Genomic DNA, 20932 nt, shown 5'->3' with positions numbered 1-20932 from the left:
TAACTCATACGTTCATGGTACAATGTTTCTCCTGGTTTCCAGGTCAACGCTCTTTGACCTGATATGGTTAATAACAGAAAATTCTGCACTGAATTTGAATGTTTCTCATTAGATCTTGCAGTAATGTTATTAATACTGCTGTGAATCCAAACACTTTCTCACTGGATCACCCAGCGCTGTGTAGTAACGGTGTCATGTGATCCAGATCGGTCCACGAGTAAAACTGTTGTGAGCTCACGATGCGCGATGCGCTTATTAAATAATAAACAAGTATGCAAATAATAAAACTGGTACAGGCACTTTAAGTCTCAATGCTCAGCGGCGCTCAATGATTTCTCAAATACCAGTAATTTCTCAAACACTTGATTTTCAGAGTGAAACCTGTGTGTCATGCTGTTCTAGATATCCGTATCGGCCATTGCAAAACCCGGTCGACCACCACTCTGGATGCAAGTACTGTGCATTTTCTCGGAATATGGCTTAAACGCAACAGCTTTACCAATCCTGGGGTGTGCCTTTGATATTTTGATGATGTTGTCGATGTTATTATCCATTTTGTTGTGGTCAACTAATGGTTTCGTCTCTTCAGTTTCCTTTCCAAAGTGAAAAGAAGAGAGGAAAGTGCTATTGATTTTTATTGTATTCATTGATTGTCCCAAATGATATTTACTCATTTTCTCTCTCTCCCTCTCTCTGCGAGTGTGTGCTTAACCCCACCTTTTCAAAGCCCTTAGTCACTGTGTTTCGTGTTGGTCTCTCTTCACAGAGAAAGACTACAACAGCCTTTGTGAGAGGCAACCAATCGGCTGCTTTCTATTCCGTCAGTTCTGTGATACCAGGCCGGAGTTGAGGCGCTGTGTCAAATTCTTGGACGCTGTGGTGAGAAGCAGAACGCTAATTATTCTTCACTTCAAAGACAAAACGTGTTTGTTTCTTCCCCTTTCATCTGCAAACCAACCTGACTTACTTACAGTGAAATGTACAGTTTTGGAATAACTTTTGTCCCTATCGTTCCCTTACCCTGACCCATAATATACTGTGAGGTCAGTGTGGTGTTTAGGTACATCTATGTAGGATTTTAAAACTTGCTACGATTGCCTTTGGTAAAAGCTACAACTATGGAAAGAGCCTTTAAGGTCCGTTCACACCGAGGATCATAACTATAAAGTTTTAATAATCACTCTATAAGAATGAGGAAGTCCACACCCCAGCAATACAATAACGACACAGAGGAACAATATCATTGGAATCACTCTCAGAACTATGTTTTTCCACATAATGGAAGATAAAAACATTTATCAATATGAGTAATTTGCACTAAAAATAGACCTGCCCGAAAATTCACAAAATCTTTTGTAAACTTTAGATTTGATAGTTAAAATGTTGTATGTTAATGAATTCCAATAATTCGTGAATACGGCGCACGTTCACGCTTATTTACAATTAGCATAATTTCTGGCCATGAATTACAACTACATTCTTTTTTTGTACTGTAATGTTGTGGGATATTTGGACTCCTTTCCCAGGTTTGGCTCCAGTATATTGCAACAAAATGCAAAAGAGACTAATTGGCCATATTCCGAAAAAAATGATTCAATTAAAATGCAAGTTTGCTGACAAATACTACTTGTGCTAGATTAATAAAAAGGAAAAAAAGACATTTTTTCAGTCATTTTTTATAATGAAATGTATTGTCACTATTAGTTTACTAATTAATTTTGTTATTATAGAATAGCTAAAAGATTACATACTACATGTTTTAAACTAATGCTAACATACAAGACTTTAGTGTTACTAAAAATTATGAACTTTCAAAAATGAGAGACCAATGAAATGAATACCTTATTAAGTTGTAGTTAGTGTATGCTTTTCCCTGTGAGCATTTTGTTTTTGCATAGTAAAATAAAAACTGTAGCTGTATTTTGCCTGTATCTTGCCATTAATTATAGTCATTCAACATTACAATATAATTGACAGCTATCAATTTCAACATTTATTAGTCTTTAAATATAACAACTTTTAAATTAAGTGAACTTAAATCAATCTTCACATAAAACCCATTAATATCAATCCTGTACATTGAGTGATTTTCTCTTTTTCTTTTGTTCTTTGATTAACATTAATGACAGACATCGGCAGGTTTTTTAGGCTGGTGTCACTTTTAGACCTGACGCATGTGACGCAGATCCCATTTTCTCGCAAATCTTTACGTCATTTAACTCGTTTAATACCGTGCTTGGGAGGATACTCAACAAAATGGGCATTTTGGTAAAATTTTGTGGGGGGTGCTGTCTGAAGCGGTTTTCTGTGTGCACTAGTCGTGTGTGTCGTTGTGCTTGAATGGTGTAAAAGCATTTGCATGAATAAGACCGTGGTCATATAATGTTACGCTAGCCAAAGGAGGACAGGAAAAAAACGGATGCTGCGTTATTTTTAACGCGTTAAACTGAAAAAAATGATCGCATGCGTTAACACGTTAATTTTGCCGTACCGGACTTTTAATATAATTACAGCATGTGCATACAATAAACAGAATGTTATCGACCATTGGTGTGAACGCTAATATAATATTGTTATAGTTCTTGTTATGGGTGTGATATGTTTCAATTGTATATTTATATTTAATATTAAAAATGCATTTTTAATATTAATTTAAAATAAATGTAATTTAAATATAATTTATTATACATTTTTCACACTTTTTCACTAAATACTTTTGTAATTTTGACAAAACTGTAAGACAGTGGCAGTTAATAAATTTACCAAGCTATCAAAATTAAAAAGTTGACAAGAATTTACAACCAAATTTCACAGAAAACCAAATATTAAAGTTTGCATAGCATTAAAAGCATTTACATAGTCAGCAAATGTACGGTATAGTGCTGGCCCAATAAAGAAAGTGAAATTTCCTTCAAGTGTACTCTTACACTGACCATCATCTTTGTGGAGTTACTGCTCATGTATAGCTTTTCAGTTCCATCAATTATGAGCTTCCTTTTCTGTTAGCATATATCGCGTCTTTTGCACGCTCAAGTTCGTTATTTCAAATGTAGGCGCGCGGTATGCGCACTCATAATGGAAGCGACGCGCTCGTTTTTTCCATGAGCGTACGTCCGCCCCGCATCGAGATAAAAACATCTCAACTTTTCAGAATGCCACAAGCGCACCATAAGCGCACAGTAGGTCACGTGACAAGAACCAAGCGGAGCGCAACCGCCATAGCGCTTTGGAAAAAGGAGAATGCGACGCGCCCAGCGTTTTCTACGCGTTTTAGGCGCTATATGTGAATCCGGCCTTATAAGGCAGCTACTGTACCTGTAGACAGTAAATAGCATGGTAGCACATAAGAATTTGGAACAGAGCCTATGTCTTTTGAATCAAAGTGATTGTAGATTAATTTCACTACTAATACAGTTCATAAAAACATCTTCATAGCCTGCCTCTTTTCCTCCACCCCTTTCCTGAACAGGAATGCAGGGGTCACTTGCACCACTGCCTTTAACCCGAGTGAATGCCCACCAGCAAGTTTAGCCTGAATTTATTTTCCACACCCATAACTTAGATGTTATAGAAGGAGCAAGCAGACTTGCGACTTAAGATTTAAGATCCGTTATTATAAAACTGGGCTTGGAGATACAATTACATTGAAACAGAGAGTACCAGACCTTCCACTAAGCATTTAAAACTACTGATTTGAGATCAGTTCTGCCATCCAAAATCCTGCGTTATTGGGCAAATCTTCTCTTCGTAAGTATTTTGCTGTGACATGCTGTTTTAGATATGGAATGCAGACTATTATTAAGCTTCAACATAAACATCAGAACATATGGTCTTGCGTGTACATGCGCACGCCCACATGAAAAACTTGCTAGTGTTTGCTCCACTTTTAAAGACCTTGATACTGCATGTTCAGTAGAGAAACTGTTATTTTGTTAATAAACATACCGGTAAATCTTTTCTGAAGCAAATGTGAGCGTTGCATTTTCGTGTAAAACTCGCTGCTAGGGTGTTGTGGGTGTTTGCCAGCGCATTGGTATGATTGCTACAGTGGTTGCTTGCTGGTCCAAATCCAAAAATGGTCCCCTTCTTCAATATTTGCATGTTTCTCAGAGACTGAGGCCTCAATAAGTTGCATGTAGGAAATTATCAAGACAAGTAAATGATTGGGATGCATTTTAGTAAAATGGAAAGGCCTTCAGTGTTTAAGATCAGAAAGTAAGGCATTGTAAAAATGTCCCCTCATATACAGAAGATTACGCTGCAATGTAATCTTTATGATATAGTACTCTGTTTGTCATGATGATTTTGGATAAAATCCTCAGAAATAACTGTATTTTACAGCTTTTCTTAGGTTTACAAATTTAAAATGTACATTATTGGCTCTTTTTGTTGTTGTTTTCCGTTTTGTTTTGTCTTTGTTTTTTATTGTTGTTTTTTTTTGGGGGGGGGGGTTGTTTTGTGTTGTGTTTTGTCTTGGGTTTTATTTTGTTTTGTTTGGGGTTTTGTGTTGTGTTTTGTCTTTTGGTTTTATTGTGTTTTTTGTTTTGTTTGGGGTTTTGTTTTGTCTTGGGTTTTATTTAGTTAGTTGCTTTGTTTTGGATTTTGTTTGGGGTTTTTTTGTCGAGTTTTGTCTTGGGTTTTGTTTTATGCTTTGTTTTGTTTTTAAATCCATGCCTCTGTAAATTAAAAAGTGAAACGGAACTGAAATTGAACCTGTATTGAGTGATGATAATGCAAAATCATAAGTGTATAAATAATGAAGAATGTAGATATAAAACAATATGACATGTTATATGCTAGTTACTTGTTATATGTTATATGCTAATGTTTCTCCATAATTTCAGGTGGAGTATGAAGTAGCGCCAGATGAGAAGAGGAAGGAATGTGGACAGGAACTTCTAGACACGTACCTCAACCCAAAGGTATCGAGAAGATTAGCACAGGGAACACCTAAATCAGTCTCTTATATTAGTGTGTGCTCCAAATATATTAATTTAATGTATGGAGTTTATCATGATTTCAATGTGTGTGTTTTTTTTTTTTTGTTGATTTTATTGACAAGTTTCGCAGTGAATTTTCCCTTTGTTTATTGTATAATTCATGAGCATGTATGCGTCTATTAGTGCTAAGGGATAGTTTCACGCACTGATTGTTCCATTTGCAGTCAGAGGACTACATCCCTGAGGTAACAGAGGAGATGGTGACTAAGTGTGCAGAACGCTTGCAACAGGAGGCATGTAAAGAGCTCTTCATGGAGTGTACCAAGTGAGTCTTTTAGACAGGAAACACACATATTATCCCATTAGACAGCACTGGTGGTAGATGCAACTACACTGACACTGTCTGACAAACACAAGGCATCTGAGCAACACATTTCTGAGGGAAATGAAATCCTGCGCAATTTCATGCGAATTAATTCAAGTGTATCTTGGCCGATTTTCAACCTGTTTTGTATCGTTACAATGTCGGTAGTATATGTAATTGAACAATGTTTACTCGTTCTCTGTTAACCTGGACCTGGAAATTCATGTTTATTTGTCTTCAGAAGTCCACCGGATTACGTGCTTTGCTTTATCCAGCAGACTTTTGAAAGCTCCAGGGCTTTTACGAAAACTAAAGATTACTTTACTAAAGATTTACTTTAGATACTTCCGCATTTCTTTATCCCTGTCCACAGACAGCTGGATCGACAGAGGAGTATTAACAGAACAGTTATTTCAATAAAATTGTTGTGTACCATGTCTACTCTTTAAACAGCTTTATGGTAATAAAAATGGCAACAGCTTTCTTACCTGTACGCAACAGCGTTTTGCTTCAGGGTTTTGGCCGGAACTGACAGAACAGCTGTTTCTTTTAGTATTCCCCCTCCGTGTTCGTGGTCATCCAGTTTGAAATGTTGACTACAAACACTGAGGTTTTTTCCGATTTTCCGCCACGGCCTTCCCTCCGTATTTACGATTCTTTGCAGCCTTCATCCACTTCCTACAACTCGCTGGATCCTTCACTGGAAACCTAAAATAACCCTCTACTGCTAAATGTTTACTCTTTGAATTCTTGCACGCTGGAACAATACAAGTTGACAACATTATGATTAAAAGTTTGCTAAGAGGTATTTCCTACTAAAGCAAGGGAGTATTTGACTCTGGTAAGCGTATCCATAGCACGCCCAGAGCATTATGGGTGTTGAAGTTTTCCTACCTATTTGGTAAAAGTGAAGACGAGCCTTTTTTCAAGTTTTATTGAAAGTCCATTTTGCCAGCGGGAATGTACCCCTTTAATGAAATCAGGATGCGCGAGTGAGAGCGTGTTTTTTCACTGTGCAGTAACTCTTTCTCTCCTCAATGTTCTCTTGTAGACTGATCCATGACTACCTGAGCGTGGCCCCCTTCGCAGACTACCTCGATAGTATGTACTACAGTCGCTTCTTACAGTGGAAATGGCTTGAGAGGTATAAAAACGGCACGTTTTGAACTTTTCGGTTTTGTTTATAATGTGTGAACTCAGTAATTTTCTGTAGTTCTGATGTTAAATGTGAGAAATTATATATAGCTAAGAAGTTTTTCTTCACCGCCAAGTAGAGTCTAATTATTCCTTTGGGTGCCATGATTTATTTATGAAGCTAAGCTTATAGAAACCAGATGTGAACTCTGAACTTGCTATTTATTTACTTTTAGTCATAAAAATGTCCTCTGACTGAAAGTCTAAGTCAGGCCTGGACAGTTCCCATCAAGACATTTTACAGAGAAGAATATGATATGCCAGAACAAATACTTTCACTGTCATGTACACTTTAAGAGGCCTGGTACACTAGCCATCTATTGAATACGAAAACCCCCTTAATTAGATTAATGCCGTGCGTTTTAACATTGTCTCTTGAGATATAAGCTTCTTGTAAAGGCAACAGGACTTTAAAAGTATGTTATAATTAAATAAGACTGGGTCATGTTCGTTCTTCTGAAATGTAACTTTTGTTTATTATTCTCTTCCTTTCCCTGACAGACAGCCAATCACAAAAAACACATTCCGTCAGTATAGGGTTTTGGGAAAGGGAGGCTTTGGTGAGGTGAGTCTGAAATTTTGCTCTGTTTATTGCAGAAACATATCAGGGTGTTATTAGTTATTATCTGGAATGCCACTAAATCAAACGCTATCTGTCCATTCCAAGGTTCATAAGGCTAATATGCTATTTTTGTTACACTATCAGACATAAATCCTTCAGATTATCATACATACTGCCAGTCAATGTTGGCAGATATAGAGAAAGCAAGTCTCCAATTCTAATTTCCCTACCAGATATCTAATCACATCGAGTCTTTTTATTGCCCTCCACTGCCCTGTGGAAGGTTCTTTTGGATAAGTCATATTTGACTATTTTTTTGCATTGTAAAATTAGTTTTATTTATTGAAATATTTTTCAACATGGTAGTAAATGTTGTATTGACCTTTTTTTTTTTATATGGTACTTTTTTATACTTATTATAGTATTGAGAATTATCATTTAAAATATTGAGAATTGCTACAAAAACTTTTAGAAAGTTAACATTTTAAGGGAAAACATCTGCTTAAATTACCTTGTTAAAGCCTTACATATGAAATAATAGTAAAACAAATATATATATATATACAGTTTATTGAATCTTTAGACAAAATATAAATAAAAAAAGTTTAAATATGTAATTTTTGTTAGTATCTTATTTGATACCTTAGGCTTTTATGGCTCATATAGTATATGATATAGGAGAATTTGGAGCTCATACTCGAGTAGAAAAAAAAACACCTACATTTTATTCAGAGGCCCAAACTGAGCAAAAATATGCAATTTCGAGCTATTGCTGATATTTATATGGGCAAAAAGTAAGTCTTTATAACAATATAGCAGACTGCTTAAATAAAATGCATATAAATATCAGTTGTCACTCTATATCTTTTTTAAAAAGATGATATTTAAATACTTATTTTCATGATCAAAGCTCTGTAGTTTTAATGGTTCCTCAGAAGCCTGATGTATCATATTTTAACATGATTTAAAAAAAAAAATTTATTATGAGGTAAACCGAAGTTGCTTCAGTCTAATAAGTGTTAATCTTGAAATATTACTAACGATGGAAAAGTTGTTCTTCTGTTTACTTTGTAAAAATCCGTAAAAATTTCTCAGCAAAAAAACACGTGAACCACGACATGAAGGGGGCGTTTTTAGAATTATACTAAAACCTTGCTAAAAATCTTTTTTTTTTCAGCAAAGTTTTGATCATGTTGATCATTTAGTGGCCCTATAAATTGATTTGCATATTAAACAGAATACAGTACATTCATTTGAGATGCAATGCAAACCAAAAACAATTACCAAACGGATCAAAGATCACTTTAATGTAACATCTACCCCTCTATCCCCCAAAATAGCATGAAATATCTCTGGTTAGAACAAACTGGCTTATTGTGTTGCTCTTAAACCTCATCATAAACGAAATGCGCATAAAAGAGAGAGTTACTAATAAATGAGCCTCTCACTTCTCCCACTGTGGGTTTTTTTTCGCCCCCAAGGTCTGTGCATGCCAGGTGCGGGCCACAGGGAAGATGTACGCCTGCAAAAAGCTGGAGAAGAAACGCATCAAAAAGAGGAAAGGAGAATCCATGGCACTGAACGAGAAGCAGATTCTTGAGAAAGTCAACAGTCGGTTTGTTGTAAGCATCTGTAGTGCTTGTTTTGCCCGTTTAAATGCGTCACATTCTTGCACCTCCTCTTTTTCCACACAAAAAACAACAACATGAAGTTGCTGTAGTTCCAATTTCTGTATCGGGCTGATTAGCTCACAGATGTCCTGCTTTCATGCGAGATCACGTCTGAGTTATCGTTCTGAATCTTGAGATCCGATGTCGAAAAATTGTAGTTTCACTATTTAGTGTTTACATTCAGAATCCTGCATTTTATGAAACGACAGAAACAGGAAAAAAATATTTTTTTGATGCTGATTCTCACCGGTCTTTCAAAACCTTAACGTCTGACCTAACCCCTAGTTTAATGAAATGATAACTTTGTATTTGGGGTTTGTGTATCCAAAGGCCTGACCTCGAGCAAGCTATTTTGAGATGTTTTGTTTGGCTATTATTCTCAGGATTTTTTCGTAATTTCTTCCTACATTTTTAGATACTTTCCCACGCAGGCTGTATCAAACATGGGAATTGTGTTTTGTAAATTAAACGATGTACCTTTCTGTTTTCCCGTGGAGGTGAGTCTGGCGTACGCGTACGAGACGAAAGACGCCCTGTGTTTGGTGCTCACGCTGATGAACGGAGGGGACCTGAAGTTTCATATCTACCACATGGGAGACGCAGGTTTTGATGAGAAGAGAGCCGTGTTTTATGCTGCTGAGATCTGCTGCGGGTTAGAGGACCTCCATCGGGAGAGGATAGTATACAGGTGAAAAGATTCAGACTGAATTTTGGTTTACAAGGGACTGTTTGCAAAAAATCTATATTTTAATTGACGTGCTTTCTTTGTTCGTCTTCTATCAGGGATTTGAAGCCAGAAAATATACTATTGGACGATCATGGTAAGTTGGCTACTGATGTTTTCTTTGCGATTGCTCAGCAAATTCAGCGGATAGTGTTATGATAATTAGTTTGACAATGGTAAAAGAAAACAAATTTCTCGAAGAAAAGGAATGCCACATGGAACGTCACATTCTGAACTGTAGTACTTATGTTTGTCACAAGAGGGAGTACATTGTATAATATTGTTTTTGTGCCTTAAAATGTAACATCCATGTTTATAACATACTGTCAGCTGTATATTTTCTTTTTTATCAAATGAATTTACATGACATGCTGCAGGGGTCCCAAACTTATGGAAAACCTGGAAATATCAGGGAGTCTAAAAAAAAAATTCCATCCCTAAAAAACTTCGAAATATATGGAAATATATTATATACATTATATATATTTTGATTAATCAAGATTAATTGCATCTAGCATAAACGTTTTTGTTTACATAATATACAGTATGTGTGTGTATATATTATTATTATTATTATGTTTATATATATATGTGTGCGTGTGTGTGTATATACATATATACATAAAGATATATGTATAAATATGTATGTGTCTGTGTATATAGTGTGTCTATATATATATATATATACACATACATACTTATATAATCTATATAAATATAATAATATATATATACACACACATATATTATGTAAACAAAACTTTTTCGATTAATCGATTCGACAGCTCTAATGATATAAAATGAGCCAAAACACTATGACCACCTGCCTAATATGCTGTTGGTCCTCCGCGTGCTGATAAAACAGCGCTGCACGCACTCGAGGCACCGACTCTGCAAGAGCCCTGAAGGTGTCCTGTGGTATCTGGCCTTCAAGTCCTCTAGGTTTTGAAGTGGAGCCACCATGGTTCAAACTTGTTTGTCCAGCACATTCAGATCATCAGCTCAATTGAATTGAGATCTGGGGAATTTGGAGAGGGGCAACACCTTGATCATGTTCCTCAAACCATTCCTGAACAATGTGTGCAGTGTTGCAGGTGCTTTATCCTGCTGAAAGAACCACTTCCACCAGGGAACACTACATAGACCCTATGACCAGCTTTTCGGCTCCATACCTAATCGATCTTCAAGCAAAAGGAACTGGATGAATTTTTGAATGCTACGATCCCAATCTGAATTTTGACTTGTGACGTAGCCTGAATCATAATGACACTGTTTTTGTTTGTTGGCCAGAGGAGAACTCTGCCATTTTTTTCTCCATTCTGTCACTCATACACACACTCCAGATCTGATGAACGACCTGCGGCTGGAAACCACTACAATGCAGTCCTGAAGTGTCAACTAGTCTCTCCCCTGTGAAGGCCTCCTTCCCTTCCCTTTACCTCTGTACAGAAAATATTTTTCCGGTTCACATGGCTATGCGGAAGCGATAAATAATTCTGTATTATAAATTTTTAAGGTCAGACAAGTAATTTGTTGAGGTCAATTTGTAAAGAAAGACTACACGCCTGTGCACATATTCAAACGCGCATACCTATAGACTAAACACGTAATATGCATGTGCACGCCGTCAGCATTTTCACAGGTTTGCGTTTTTAAAGCTTGCGCAGAGATAAAAAATATATATACACTGAACAAAATTATAAACGCAACACTTCAGTTTTTGCCCCCATTTTTCATGAGCTGAACTCGAAGATTGAAGACATTTTCAATATACACAAAAGGCCTATTTCTCTCAAATATTGTTCACAAATCTGTCTAAATCTGTGTTAGTGAGCACTTCTCCTTTTGCCGAGATAATCCATCCACCTCACAGGTGTGGCGTATCAAGATACTGATTAGACAGCATGATTATTGCACAGGTGTGCCTTAGGGTGGCCACAATAAAAGGCCACTCTAAAATGTGCAGTTTTACTGTATTGGGGGGGCATGATATTGGCAGGACCTGGAACACGCTGTCGTATACGCCGATCCAGAGCATCCAAAACACATTCATTCATGCTGACTGCAGGAATGTCCACCAGAACTGTTGCCCGTGAATTGAATGTTCATTTCTCTACCATAAGCCGTCTCCAAAGGCGTTTCAGAGAATTTGGCAGTACATCCAACCGGCCTCACAACCGCAGACCACGTGTAACAGGACCTCCACATCCAGCATCTTCACCTCCAAGATCGTCTGAGACCAGCCACCCGGACAGCTGCTGCAACACTCGGTTTGCATAACCAAACAAATTCTGCACAAACTGTCAGAAACCTTCTCAGGGAAGCTCATCTGCATGCTCGTCGTCCTCCGATTTTCACCGTACAGGGCAGATGGCAGACAGCGTGTATGGCATTGTGTGGGCGAGCGGTTTGCTGATGTCAACGTTGTGGATTTGAGTGGCCCATGGTGGCGGTGGGGTTATGGTATGGGCAGGCGTATGTTATGGACAACGAACACAGGTGCATTTTATTGAGGGCATTTTCAATGCACAGAGATACCGTGATGAGATCCTGTTTGAGCCCATTGTTGTGCCATTCATCCACGACCATTACCTCATGTTGCAGCATGATAATGCACAGCCCCATGTGGCAAGGATCTGTACACAATTCCTGGAAGCTGAAAACATCCCAGTTCTTGTATGGCCAGCATACTCAGCGGACATGTCACCCATTGAGCATGTTTGGGATGCTCTGGATCGGCGTATACGACAGCGTGTTCCAGGTCCTGCCAATATCATGCCCCCCCAATACAGTAAAACTGCACATTTTAGAGTGGCCTTTTATTGTGGCCAGCCTAAGGCACACCTGTGCAATAATCATGCTATCTAATCAGTATCTTGATACGCCACACCTGTGAGGTGGATGGATTATCTCGGCAAAGGAGAAGTGCTCACTAACACAGATTTAGACAGATTTGTGAACAATATTTGAGAGAAATAGGCCTTTCGTGTACATAGAAATAGTCTTAAATCTTTGAGTTCAGCTCATGAAAAATGGTGGCAAAAACAAAAGTGTTGCGTTTATAATTTTGTTCAGTGTATATGTTTTCTTCAAGGCTTGCACCTTGGAACCATAGACTGTAAAAAAAGATGGATGACCCCCCTTCGCTCTCTTCCATTGGTGAGAACTGAAGCCGCCAGTGTCCCGATATGGCGCTGACATCTTGGAACTTGAGTCTGCGCAGTAGCGATCTCTGGACTAGACCTGCGCAGTAGTGAGCAGGAAGTAAAGCCGCTAAATCAACGCTCCGCCCTCACTCTCGCAGAATGCACTCTCCCTGCACTTTTTTTAATTGGCCTATGTCTGCTCCGTTCCTCCGTTCTGCTCCAATTTTGATGTCTGTTGATTGCAGTACGACAAGAGGCTTGTTAAAATAAAGTAAATACAATCTCCTCAGTCCTCCGAAGATCCCGAAAAAAAAGTCCGTTGGTGCTTCAGTGATTACTTTGCTCAGAGAACCTGTCAATCACAGCTGTCAATCATGACGTTACACCACCACTTTTATAGCATCACGTAACTGTTTTTAAAATAAGTTTGTTTTTAGTTAGACACTTGAACTTACATCAGCGTGATAAAAACGACAGCAAATGACAGAAACCACCTTTGGAAAAAAGATACTTGAAGTGTAATTTAATTGTTTAGTTGGTCTCACATCCCGTTGAATAACATGGGGAGGCGGGGTTTATTACCTATACTAGGACCAGTCACCGGGGGGGCGATTGAGACGTTTTGGCTTCACTTTTCAGGGCTTGTGCGGCACGCTTGCTTGGAACCTATTTCAAGGTTTGCGTTCTCGAGCCTGCAGGCACTGTTGTTGTGCGAATGAGCGGGCCGGAGCGCGTTAAGGGTTTTCTGTTAGAACGGTGTTGTGCAAGCGGCCCCTAAGTTAATAACTAATGATCTTTGCATCGTAAGTGAATCAATCAAAACTAACTTTAGCTGGTCAATAACTTTATTCTAGAGCTGCTGTAAACCCAAAACAATCTCCGTTACTTTCATTTCCTATTATCACTGTAAAGCTGCTTTGAAACAGTTGATATTGTTAAAATCGCTATATAAATGAAGGTGACTTGACTTGGAGTGTGGGTTACTAGTTACTATTATTGATCTGACTGTACTGATGCTGCTGTAGGAGATCTGAACTGAGCTGGACGATGACATACATTTTTTTGCAGAACAGCTTTATAGATGACATGAACTAATTTTAATAATTGATGCTCTTCAGCTGAACAACAGCCGAAATTGCATAATTTTCCTGTTTTCACTGTAAAGCTATTTTGAAACTATCTGTATTGTATAAAGCGCTATATAAATAAAGGTGACTTGGCACAGACACGGCCGTCCATGTGATGTAAAAGGACTCATTGGACCACCCACCTTCTTCCACTGCTCCAAGGTCCAGTTCTGATGTTCGCGTGCCCTTTCGACGGTGGACAGAGGTCATCATAGACACTCTCATTGGTCTGAGTGCGATGAACTGCGTTGTGACACATTCTTCCCATAACCATTATTAAAAAATTGTCTTTGCCACAGTAGATCCTCTGTTGGCTGGATAGCTTTCGTTGCCCTCATGCATCGATGAGCCTTGGGCGTCCAACACCCTGTCGTCAATTTGTGGTTTGTCCCTCCTGAGACCACTGTTGGTAAAGTCTCACCACTGCTGACCGGGAGCGACCCACAAGCCTTGACGTTTCAGAGATACTCTGACCCAGTCGACCTGCCATAACAATTCGGTCCTTGTCAAAATCGCTCAAATCTTTATTCCTGCCCTTTTCTCCTGCATCCAACACGTTGATTATAAGAACTGATTGTTGGACTACCATCTAATCTACCCAGACATTAATATTTGGCCTTGTTTAGGAGATGATCAATGATATTCACTTCACCTGTGACTGGTCATAATGTGTTGGCTCATCTCACAATATTATTATTTTGAATGTCTTTTTGATCAAATAAATGCAGCTTTGGTGAACATTATGGGTCTTTCAAAAACATAAAAAAAATCGTACCAACCCCAAACTTTTGAACAATAGTGTAAATTGTATATTGTTGTGTACATATAAAAATAATAAATGATTTTGTAATATATAACATAATATAATGCAATATAATATAGCTTTTAAAGTGTTTGTGAGTTTATAATTTGTGAGATCATACTAATACTAAAGTCATTATCAAGTTGTCTCTAGAGATATCCATGGAAAAGTCAATGAAAAATCAGAAGTTAATTGATCAAAATGTGAGAACCCTTACGTTAATTGAAATCCCTCAAATGAAGAGAATTGAAGTATTAAATAGCAAAAAAGAGTTTGCTTTGTTTCCATATAACTTGTAATAAGTTATTAGTATTGAAAAACGATATATTGTAAATGCACTAAGCTTTTGAAGATATCTAGTGTCACAAACCACTTTTAAGCTTGCTTATGAAAGGACTAATATAACAGAGCTGTGATGTTTCTTCTCAGGTCATATACGTATATCAGACCTGGGCCTGGCTGTGCATGTACCAGATGGTCAGACAATCAAAGGCCGGGTGGGAACTGTGGGATACATGGGTATGTCTTTGCCTTTATTAACCTCTAAACAATATCAGCAGCAGAAGCAATCCATGTAACCTGCAGATGTCTGTCTCCCATCAGCCCCTGAGGTGGTGAAGAACGAGCGTTACACATTCAGTCCAGACTGGTGGGCTCTCGGCTGTCTCCTCTACGAGATGATCGAGGGTCAGTCACCCTTTCAGCAGCGCAAGAAAAAAATCAAGCGAGAGGAAGTGGAGCGGCTAGTCAAAGAGGTGGAGGAAGAATATTCCAGCAAGTTCTCAGAGGATGCCAAATCACTCTGTAAAATGGTTAGTGTCCAGTTAAATATGAATTATCCAATCCGGGGATGCCCCGATACCACTCTTTCCAGAATGAGTCCTATATCGATACTGTCAATTTTGCTACTCACCGATACCGATTACCGATACCTGTATTCTCATAGCATTTGTCATTTTTTAAAATATTGGGAAACCAAAAGAATATGAATCATTATGTTCAGTATCAGTATCTGTACTTCCCTAATCCAATCCAATTATTAATTATAATTAATATTATATAAATGTAGTAATCAGAATAATACACTGTGGGAAAAAAAAGTTGCTGCCTTAAATTTTTAAGTACAATCAACTTGAATATTTAAGTAATTTCAACTGACTTTAAAACTGTCTTTAAAATGACTTTAAAAAGTTAAAGCAATGCAAAGCATAATATTATGTTGTCATAACTTAACTTATAACTTGAAATTCTGTCATCATTTACTCACCCTCATGTCATTCCAAACCTGTAAGGCTTGCTTTCTTCTGCGGAACAAAAAAAAGAAGATATTTTGAAGAATGTTGGTAACCAAATAGTTTTAGTTCCGATTGACTTACATTGTACATTTTGTCCATACAGTGGAAGTTAATTGGGAACCGAAATGGTTTGGTTGGTTTTATAACAACCTGAGGGTAAATCTCTTACCCCTTTAAGGAAAGATTACATATAGTTGATACTTGATGATGTTGTAAGAAGCTTAAATGTATATATTTTTTTAATATTTTAATTATTTTATTTTATTTGTTTTGCTAAAATAATAGTCAATGATGTTGATATGGCATTAAAATAAATACATTTTGAACTACTTGACAGTTGTCAGAAAAGTGGACATGTCAATGAAGAAAGATGTACATATATGTTTTATTTTCTTTTTTTTTTTTGGTTTAGCTGCTAGTCAAAGACCCTTGTGAGAGGCTTGGCTGTCAGGGGGGCGGAGCCTCAGAGGTGAAGGCCTACCCTATTTTCCGTTCCATCAACTTCAAGCGGCTTGCAGCAGGCATGCTCGAAGCGCCCTTTACTCCAGATGTAAGTATTTTCTGAGACTGACACTTTTTTTAAACTGTTATTGGCAATATCAGTTATAACAACTATTGTTGTTACTATTACTCTTTCACTGTTTAAATGAATAGGTCACCCAAAACTGAAATTTCCACCATTTTTGTTTTTAAATAATTATCCTCATGTTGTTCCAAATCCATTTCAATTTCTTTTTGGCTTGGAATTCAAAAGGAGACATTTTGAATCATGTACCAGTCACTCTTTTCCTTGCATTTGCCGTGAATGGGAACTGGAGCTTTCAAGCTTCAAAAAGGACACAAAAGCACCATGAAAGTATCATGAAAGTAGTCCATATTAATTTTTTTTTAATTAATATTATTCATACATCGGCTTTGGGGAAAGAAAAGAACACAATTTTAATCACATCAGTGTGTTTTGCGAATGATTTGTTCATAAAATCAGACATGGCTTCTTGAATGAGACAACGTAGCATGATATGTTTCTCTGTTTCAGCCTCAGGCCATCTACTGTAAGGATGTTTTGGACATCGAGCAGTTCTCCACAGTGAAGGGGGTGGAGCTGGAACCCAAAGACGACTCCTTTTACTGCAAAGTATCCACTGGAAGTATTCCCATCCCCTGGCAAAATGAGGTCAGGTCACTACCCAGAATAACCTCAATAATTGTTTTACTCCGAACCCTGATTGCTGCTTTATTTTCTCTTGAGAACAAACAGGACGTGCACTTGATGTTGCCATTATGAAATTGACTTCATGAAATAAATAGGGACGTGTTATTTATATACTATTGGTATTTGTTCATATTTTGAATTAGTTTAAGTTTTAGTTGTACTTTTGTCACTTTTTTTTTTTTTACAAATATTTCTAAATAGTTTTGGTAACAATTGACAATAAGGTTCTATTTGTTGGCATTCATTAACTACATGATCTTAAAGGACTAGTTCACTTAAAAATGAAAATTCTGTCATTCTTCAAAATATCTTCCTTTGTGTTCAAGAAAGAAATTCATACAGGTTTGAAACAACTTGAGGGTGAGTAAATGATGACAGAATTTTCATTTTTAAGTGAACTATTCGTTTAAGGTGCGTTCAGGCCATGTTGTAATGCCCGTAATTACGTAATTTCAATATGTAAAAATCGTTCACGTCCTCATAGAGTTCCTAATTACAACTTGTAAGCTGGGAATTTTCAGAGAGATCCCTCTTGTACCACCTGACCGCTGCAGATTCATTTAGGCTGTAATATGCAGTTAACATGAACTAACAATGATAAATACTTCTAAAGCATTTGTTAATCTTAGCTAATGTTATTTTCAGCATTTATTAATACATAATTAAAATCAAATGTTGTGTCTTTATATTATTTAGTGATAAGAGCTAACATGAACTAAAAATGAACTAACATGTATTGCTTAGTTGATGCATTAATGTTAACTAATGGGACCTTATAGTAAAGTGTTTCCACAGTTTTAATGAATTTTTATTTCCATTTTAGTTTTATTTCACTTTAACTTCACCTTATTTCAGTTAGTTTCCAAGGCATTATTTCAATTTTCATTTTTCATAAGATATTTAATCTTAGTATTATTTATATAATATCATAGTTTTTTTATTAACAGTTTGAATTAGGTGTCATTTTTATATGTTATGTTTTTAGTTTAGTTTATTTCTTGTAATGTTGTTTTGCTTTTGAAAAGATATTTGTTAATTTAATAGTTTTCATTTTATTTCAACATGACAATAACACTGGACAAGATAAAATAATAAAAATGTATTAATAAAAATTTAATTTGACACGTTTTGTACTCAGTTCATGAAACTTAACATCCACTGCTAGAAAAAAAAGTGTAATTAGACGGTTGTCTCAAACCTTTGTAGTTACTGAGAGGTTATTGTCAGTCTCAGAACATCTGATGCATGAGGCAAATGTCACACAAAAAGTCGTCATCCGATTGGTTGAATTCTACATGATTTCCCTGCAGACGTGTGTGTCGCGTTCTTCACCGGTTTGTCTAGAAACCAAAGGCGCCAAACCCCCTCATAGAAGAAGAAAGCCGTCGTATTTACAACTGTGAGAACGAGCGCTTATCATGATCAACTAAACTCTGGATTTCCACAAATATGTGAAGTATGTGTAGTTCACAGCATAGACTCTTTAAAATGCGAAAAAGAGTTTCACACGCCAGTCTGTTACTGTAGGGTCATCGACTTCTGAAGCTCTGGCTACACAAGACTACTGAGATACAGACCTAGTGACAACAAGCCCCAGTTTATATTAGTTTGACTTTAATTCTGTGTGTTGTCATTTCATTGATCCATTCAGATGATCGAGACGGAGTGCTTTAAAGAACTCAACATCTTGAACTTGGATGGCACTGTGCCCCCTGACCTGGACTGGAGAGGTCAACCCTCGCCCCCACCCAAACAGGGCTTACTGCAGAGACTCTTCGGCCGGCAGGTGAGATTTCATCACATTCCTCTATTGTTCAAATGCATTGCTTTTGCTCCAAGACATTATTGTTTGTTCCATTAGTGAATGAGGTTCTCAGCCTAAGTGTATCTGAAACTTTTCGTGTCCTGTATTATGTTTGATAGTGAAATCGTATACGGGTTTGCAGGCGATTCTTGTTATGTAATAAAATATCAGTGTGCAGGTTTTCTTCCCCCTCTCCCTGCTGTATACTGTAATTAGTTAAGTATGAAATGATTCATGTAATATAGACAGATTACAAATGTATAACTTTTTAGAGGCTGTTACCTTTGTTCTCATTTGGCTCTTGTCACTCTTTAATCGATATGCAAACTAAATGTAAAGGCATATTAGCATTTTTTGGCACACAAATTTGTGTTTTACACAATGCTTGTATGCTTGTTGCTGTGAAATTAGAGGTGCACCGATTGCAATGTTCTTGGCCGATTCCGCTTTCCGTTTTTTTTTTGTAAGTGTAACCTGCCGATACTGATTTTTGCCAATTCCGATTTTCTTTCTAAGAACTATAATTGACAACATATACAAACAAAAATGTACTTTTCTTCAATGCAACATTTTATTTTCATAAAAATCCACAAGTAAAAAGTCAGTAATAAAAGAAGAACAAAAGCACAAATTGTAAACAAAAGCACAAATAATTGCAATAGAATAAAGAGAGATATGAAACAAACACTGCTTTAAGGTTTTCAACAGTAGGTTAATTTCTGTAGTATTTCTTACCGAAATAGTAAAGTAATCAAATGTGAAATAACACTGGATAGTCTTCAATGTAAAAATTAAATACAGATTAATACTTACGATTAAAGTTACAAAAGTTATTCAGTCAAGAGCAGAGAGTGATTTTCTTTGTCTTTTGTTCTTTGATTAACATGACAGACAGCAGCAGGAATATTAGACTGCTGTCACTTTAAGAGCTTATGCACGGATCCAACTTGCCTTCTTTCTCAACTATTTACATTCCAAAACTGATTGTGTTTAACTGAATACTCACCAAGACTGGCATTTTGACATAACTGTGTGTGTATTTGACCGTTTAAGTGCAGTAAGCCACTCATTTTGCTACTTGCAACTCGCGAGCTGTTTGAGAGGCGGCTTTATTTGCGCGCCACTAATTTAGATCAGTGGTGCACGCGCTTTTGGTGCGAAACCTGTGGAAATTAGTCAAATTATGCGCAATATAAGCACTATTTAACTGGTGCGAGTGCGTTAGAGGAGGCGGGTGTGTGTCAATTCGGAGAAAAGAGAGCGTGCAGCTGACGTTATTGGCCGAGAAGGCGGAAAATCAGCAGATTTCGGTCACTGGCCGGTCGATCGGTGCATCTCTATGTGAAATGGTAGAAACAATGTGAAATGGGTGGAATTATTTTTCAAAACCATTATTTACTACTTGTTAATGCTAGACTGAGGCAGGTAACATTGAGGAAGGAGCATTTTCATTCTTGAGAGCATTTGATTGGACAAGATTTGTATACACCCCTAAGTGCAAGATGAGTCATGCATTTTGGGGGGCTGTTTTCCAGGAAGAGAATGTCTGCTTTTCAACTTTTATAGCACACAGAATGACCTCCGGGTTAGTTATATCTGATAAGGTTTTTAATGCTGATAAATCCCAGTGTTTGACTGTGCATGTGTGTATGCTGCCCCCGCAGGACTGCTGTGGAAACTGCAGCGACAGTGAGGAGGAGCCTACGCGGCTGTGAAGGCGTGGCCTGCCTAGGGCTCCTCCCCCTACACCACTGAGGATCTCATTTGTTTACAGTTTTTGCACATTTGTATTTTTAAGATAGCTCTATATAAACATTGGAATGTATATTTTCACTATATAGCCATGCAGTGTATCTTATTTAAAGTCATTGAAATGAAAAGGACAGAAAAAAGGGTCCCAATTATTGTCCTTTATCGTGCGTGAAGTATGGAAAGGACAGCTCGTTCAACACTGCTCAAGTCTCAAACCCGGTTGAGCCCAACCGATCTTGTACATTTCGTAGGTATGTCTCGCAGCCTCTTTGCGCTTTTCTTTTCTTTTTTTTTCTGATTTCACACATGTACAGTATGCACTCTGAATATTTGTTTTAG

General features: G+C 37.3%; 1 protein-coding gene across 1 annotated transcript in view; it reads left to right on the top strand.

Annotated features, from left to right (window-relative positions):
• Nucleotides 1-20677, top strand: part of grk6 (G protein-coupled receptor kinase 6) — a 59130-nt gene extending 38453 nt beyond the window's left edge. The window contains exons 3-16 of the mRNA XM_056262302.1: nt 767-879; nt 4845-4922; nt 5165-5265; nt 6356-6448; nt 7000-7063; nt 8542-8682; nt 9228-9418; nt 9514-9551; nt 14959-15048; nt 15133-15341; nt 16237-16374; nt 16861-16998; nt 18689-18823; nt 20506-20677. Of these exons, the coding sequence (XP_056118277.1) occupies nt 767-879; nt 4845-4922; nt 5165-5265; nt 6356-6448; nt 7000-7063; nt 8542-8682; nt 9228-9418; nt 9514-9551; nt 14959-15048; nt 15133-15341; nt 16237-16374; nt 16861-16998; nt 18689-18823; nt 20506-20556 (1580 nt within the window). The 3' untranslated portion in view covers nt 20557-20677. The remainder of the gene's footprint in view (nt 1-766; nt 880-4844; nt 4923-5164; nt 5266-6355; nt 6449-6999; nt 7064-8541; nt 8683-9227; nt 9419-9513; nt 9552-14958; nt 15049-15132; nt 15342-16236; nt 16375-16860; nt 16999-18688; nt 18824-20505) is intronic.
• Nucleotides 20678-20932: the final 255 nt, after the last annotated feature.

The sequence above is a fragment of the Rhinichthys klamathensis genome, unplaced genomic scaffold, assembly GCF_029890125.1.
Source record: "Rhinichthys klamathensis goyatoka isolate OS25496 unplaced genomic scaffold, OSU_Roscu_1.1 h1tg000191l_1, whole genome shotgun sequence".
NCBI lineage: Eukaryota > Metazoa > Chordata > Actinopteri > Cypriniformes > Leuciscidae > Rhinichthys > Rhinichthys klamathensis.
The sequence above is the reverse complement of the archived record's forward strand: the minus strand, read 5'-3'. Positions and strand labels throughout refer to the sequence as shown.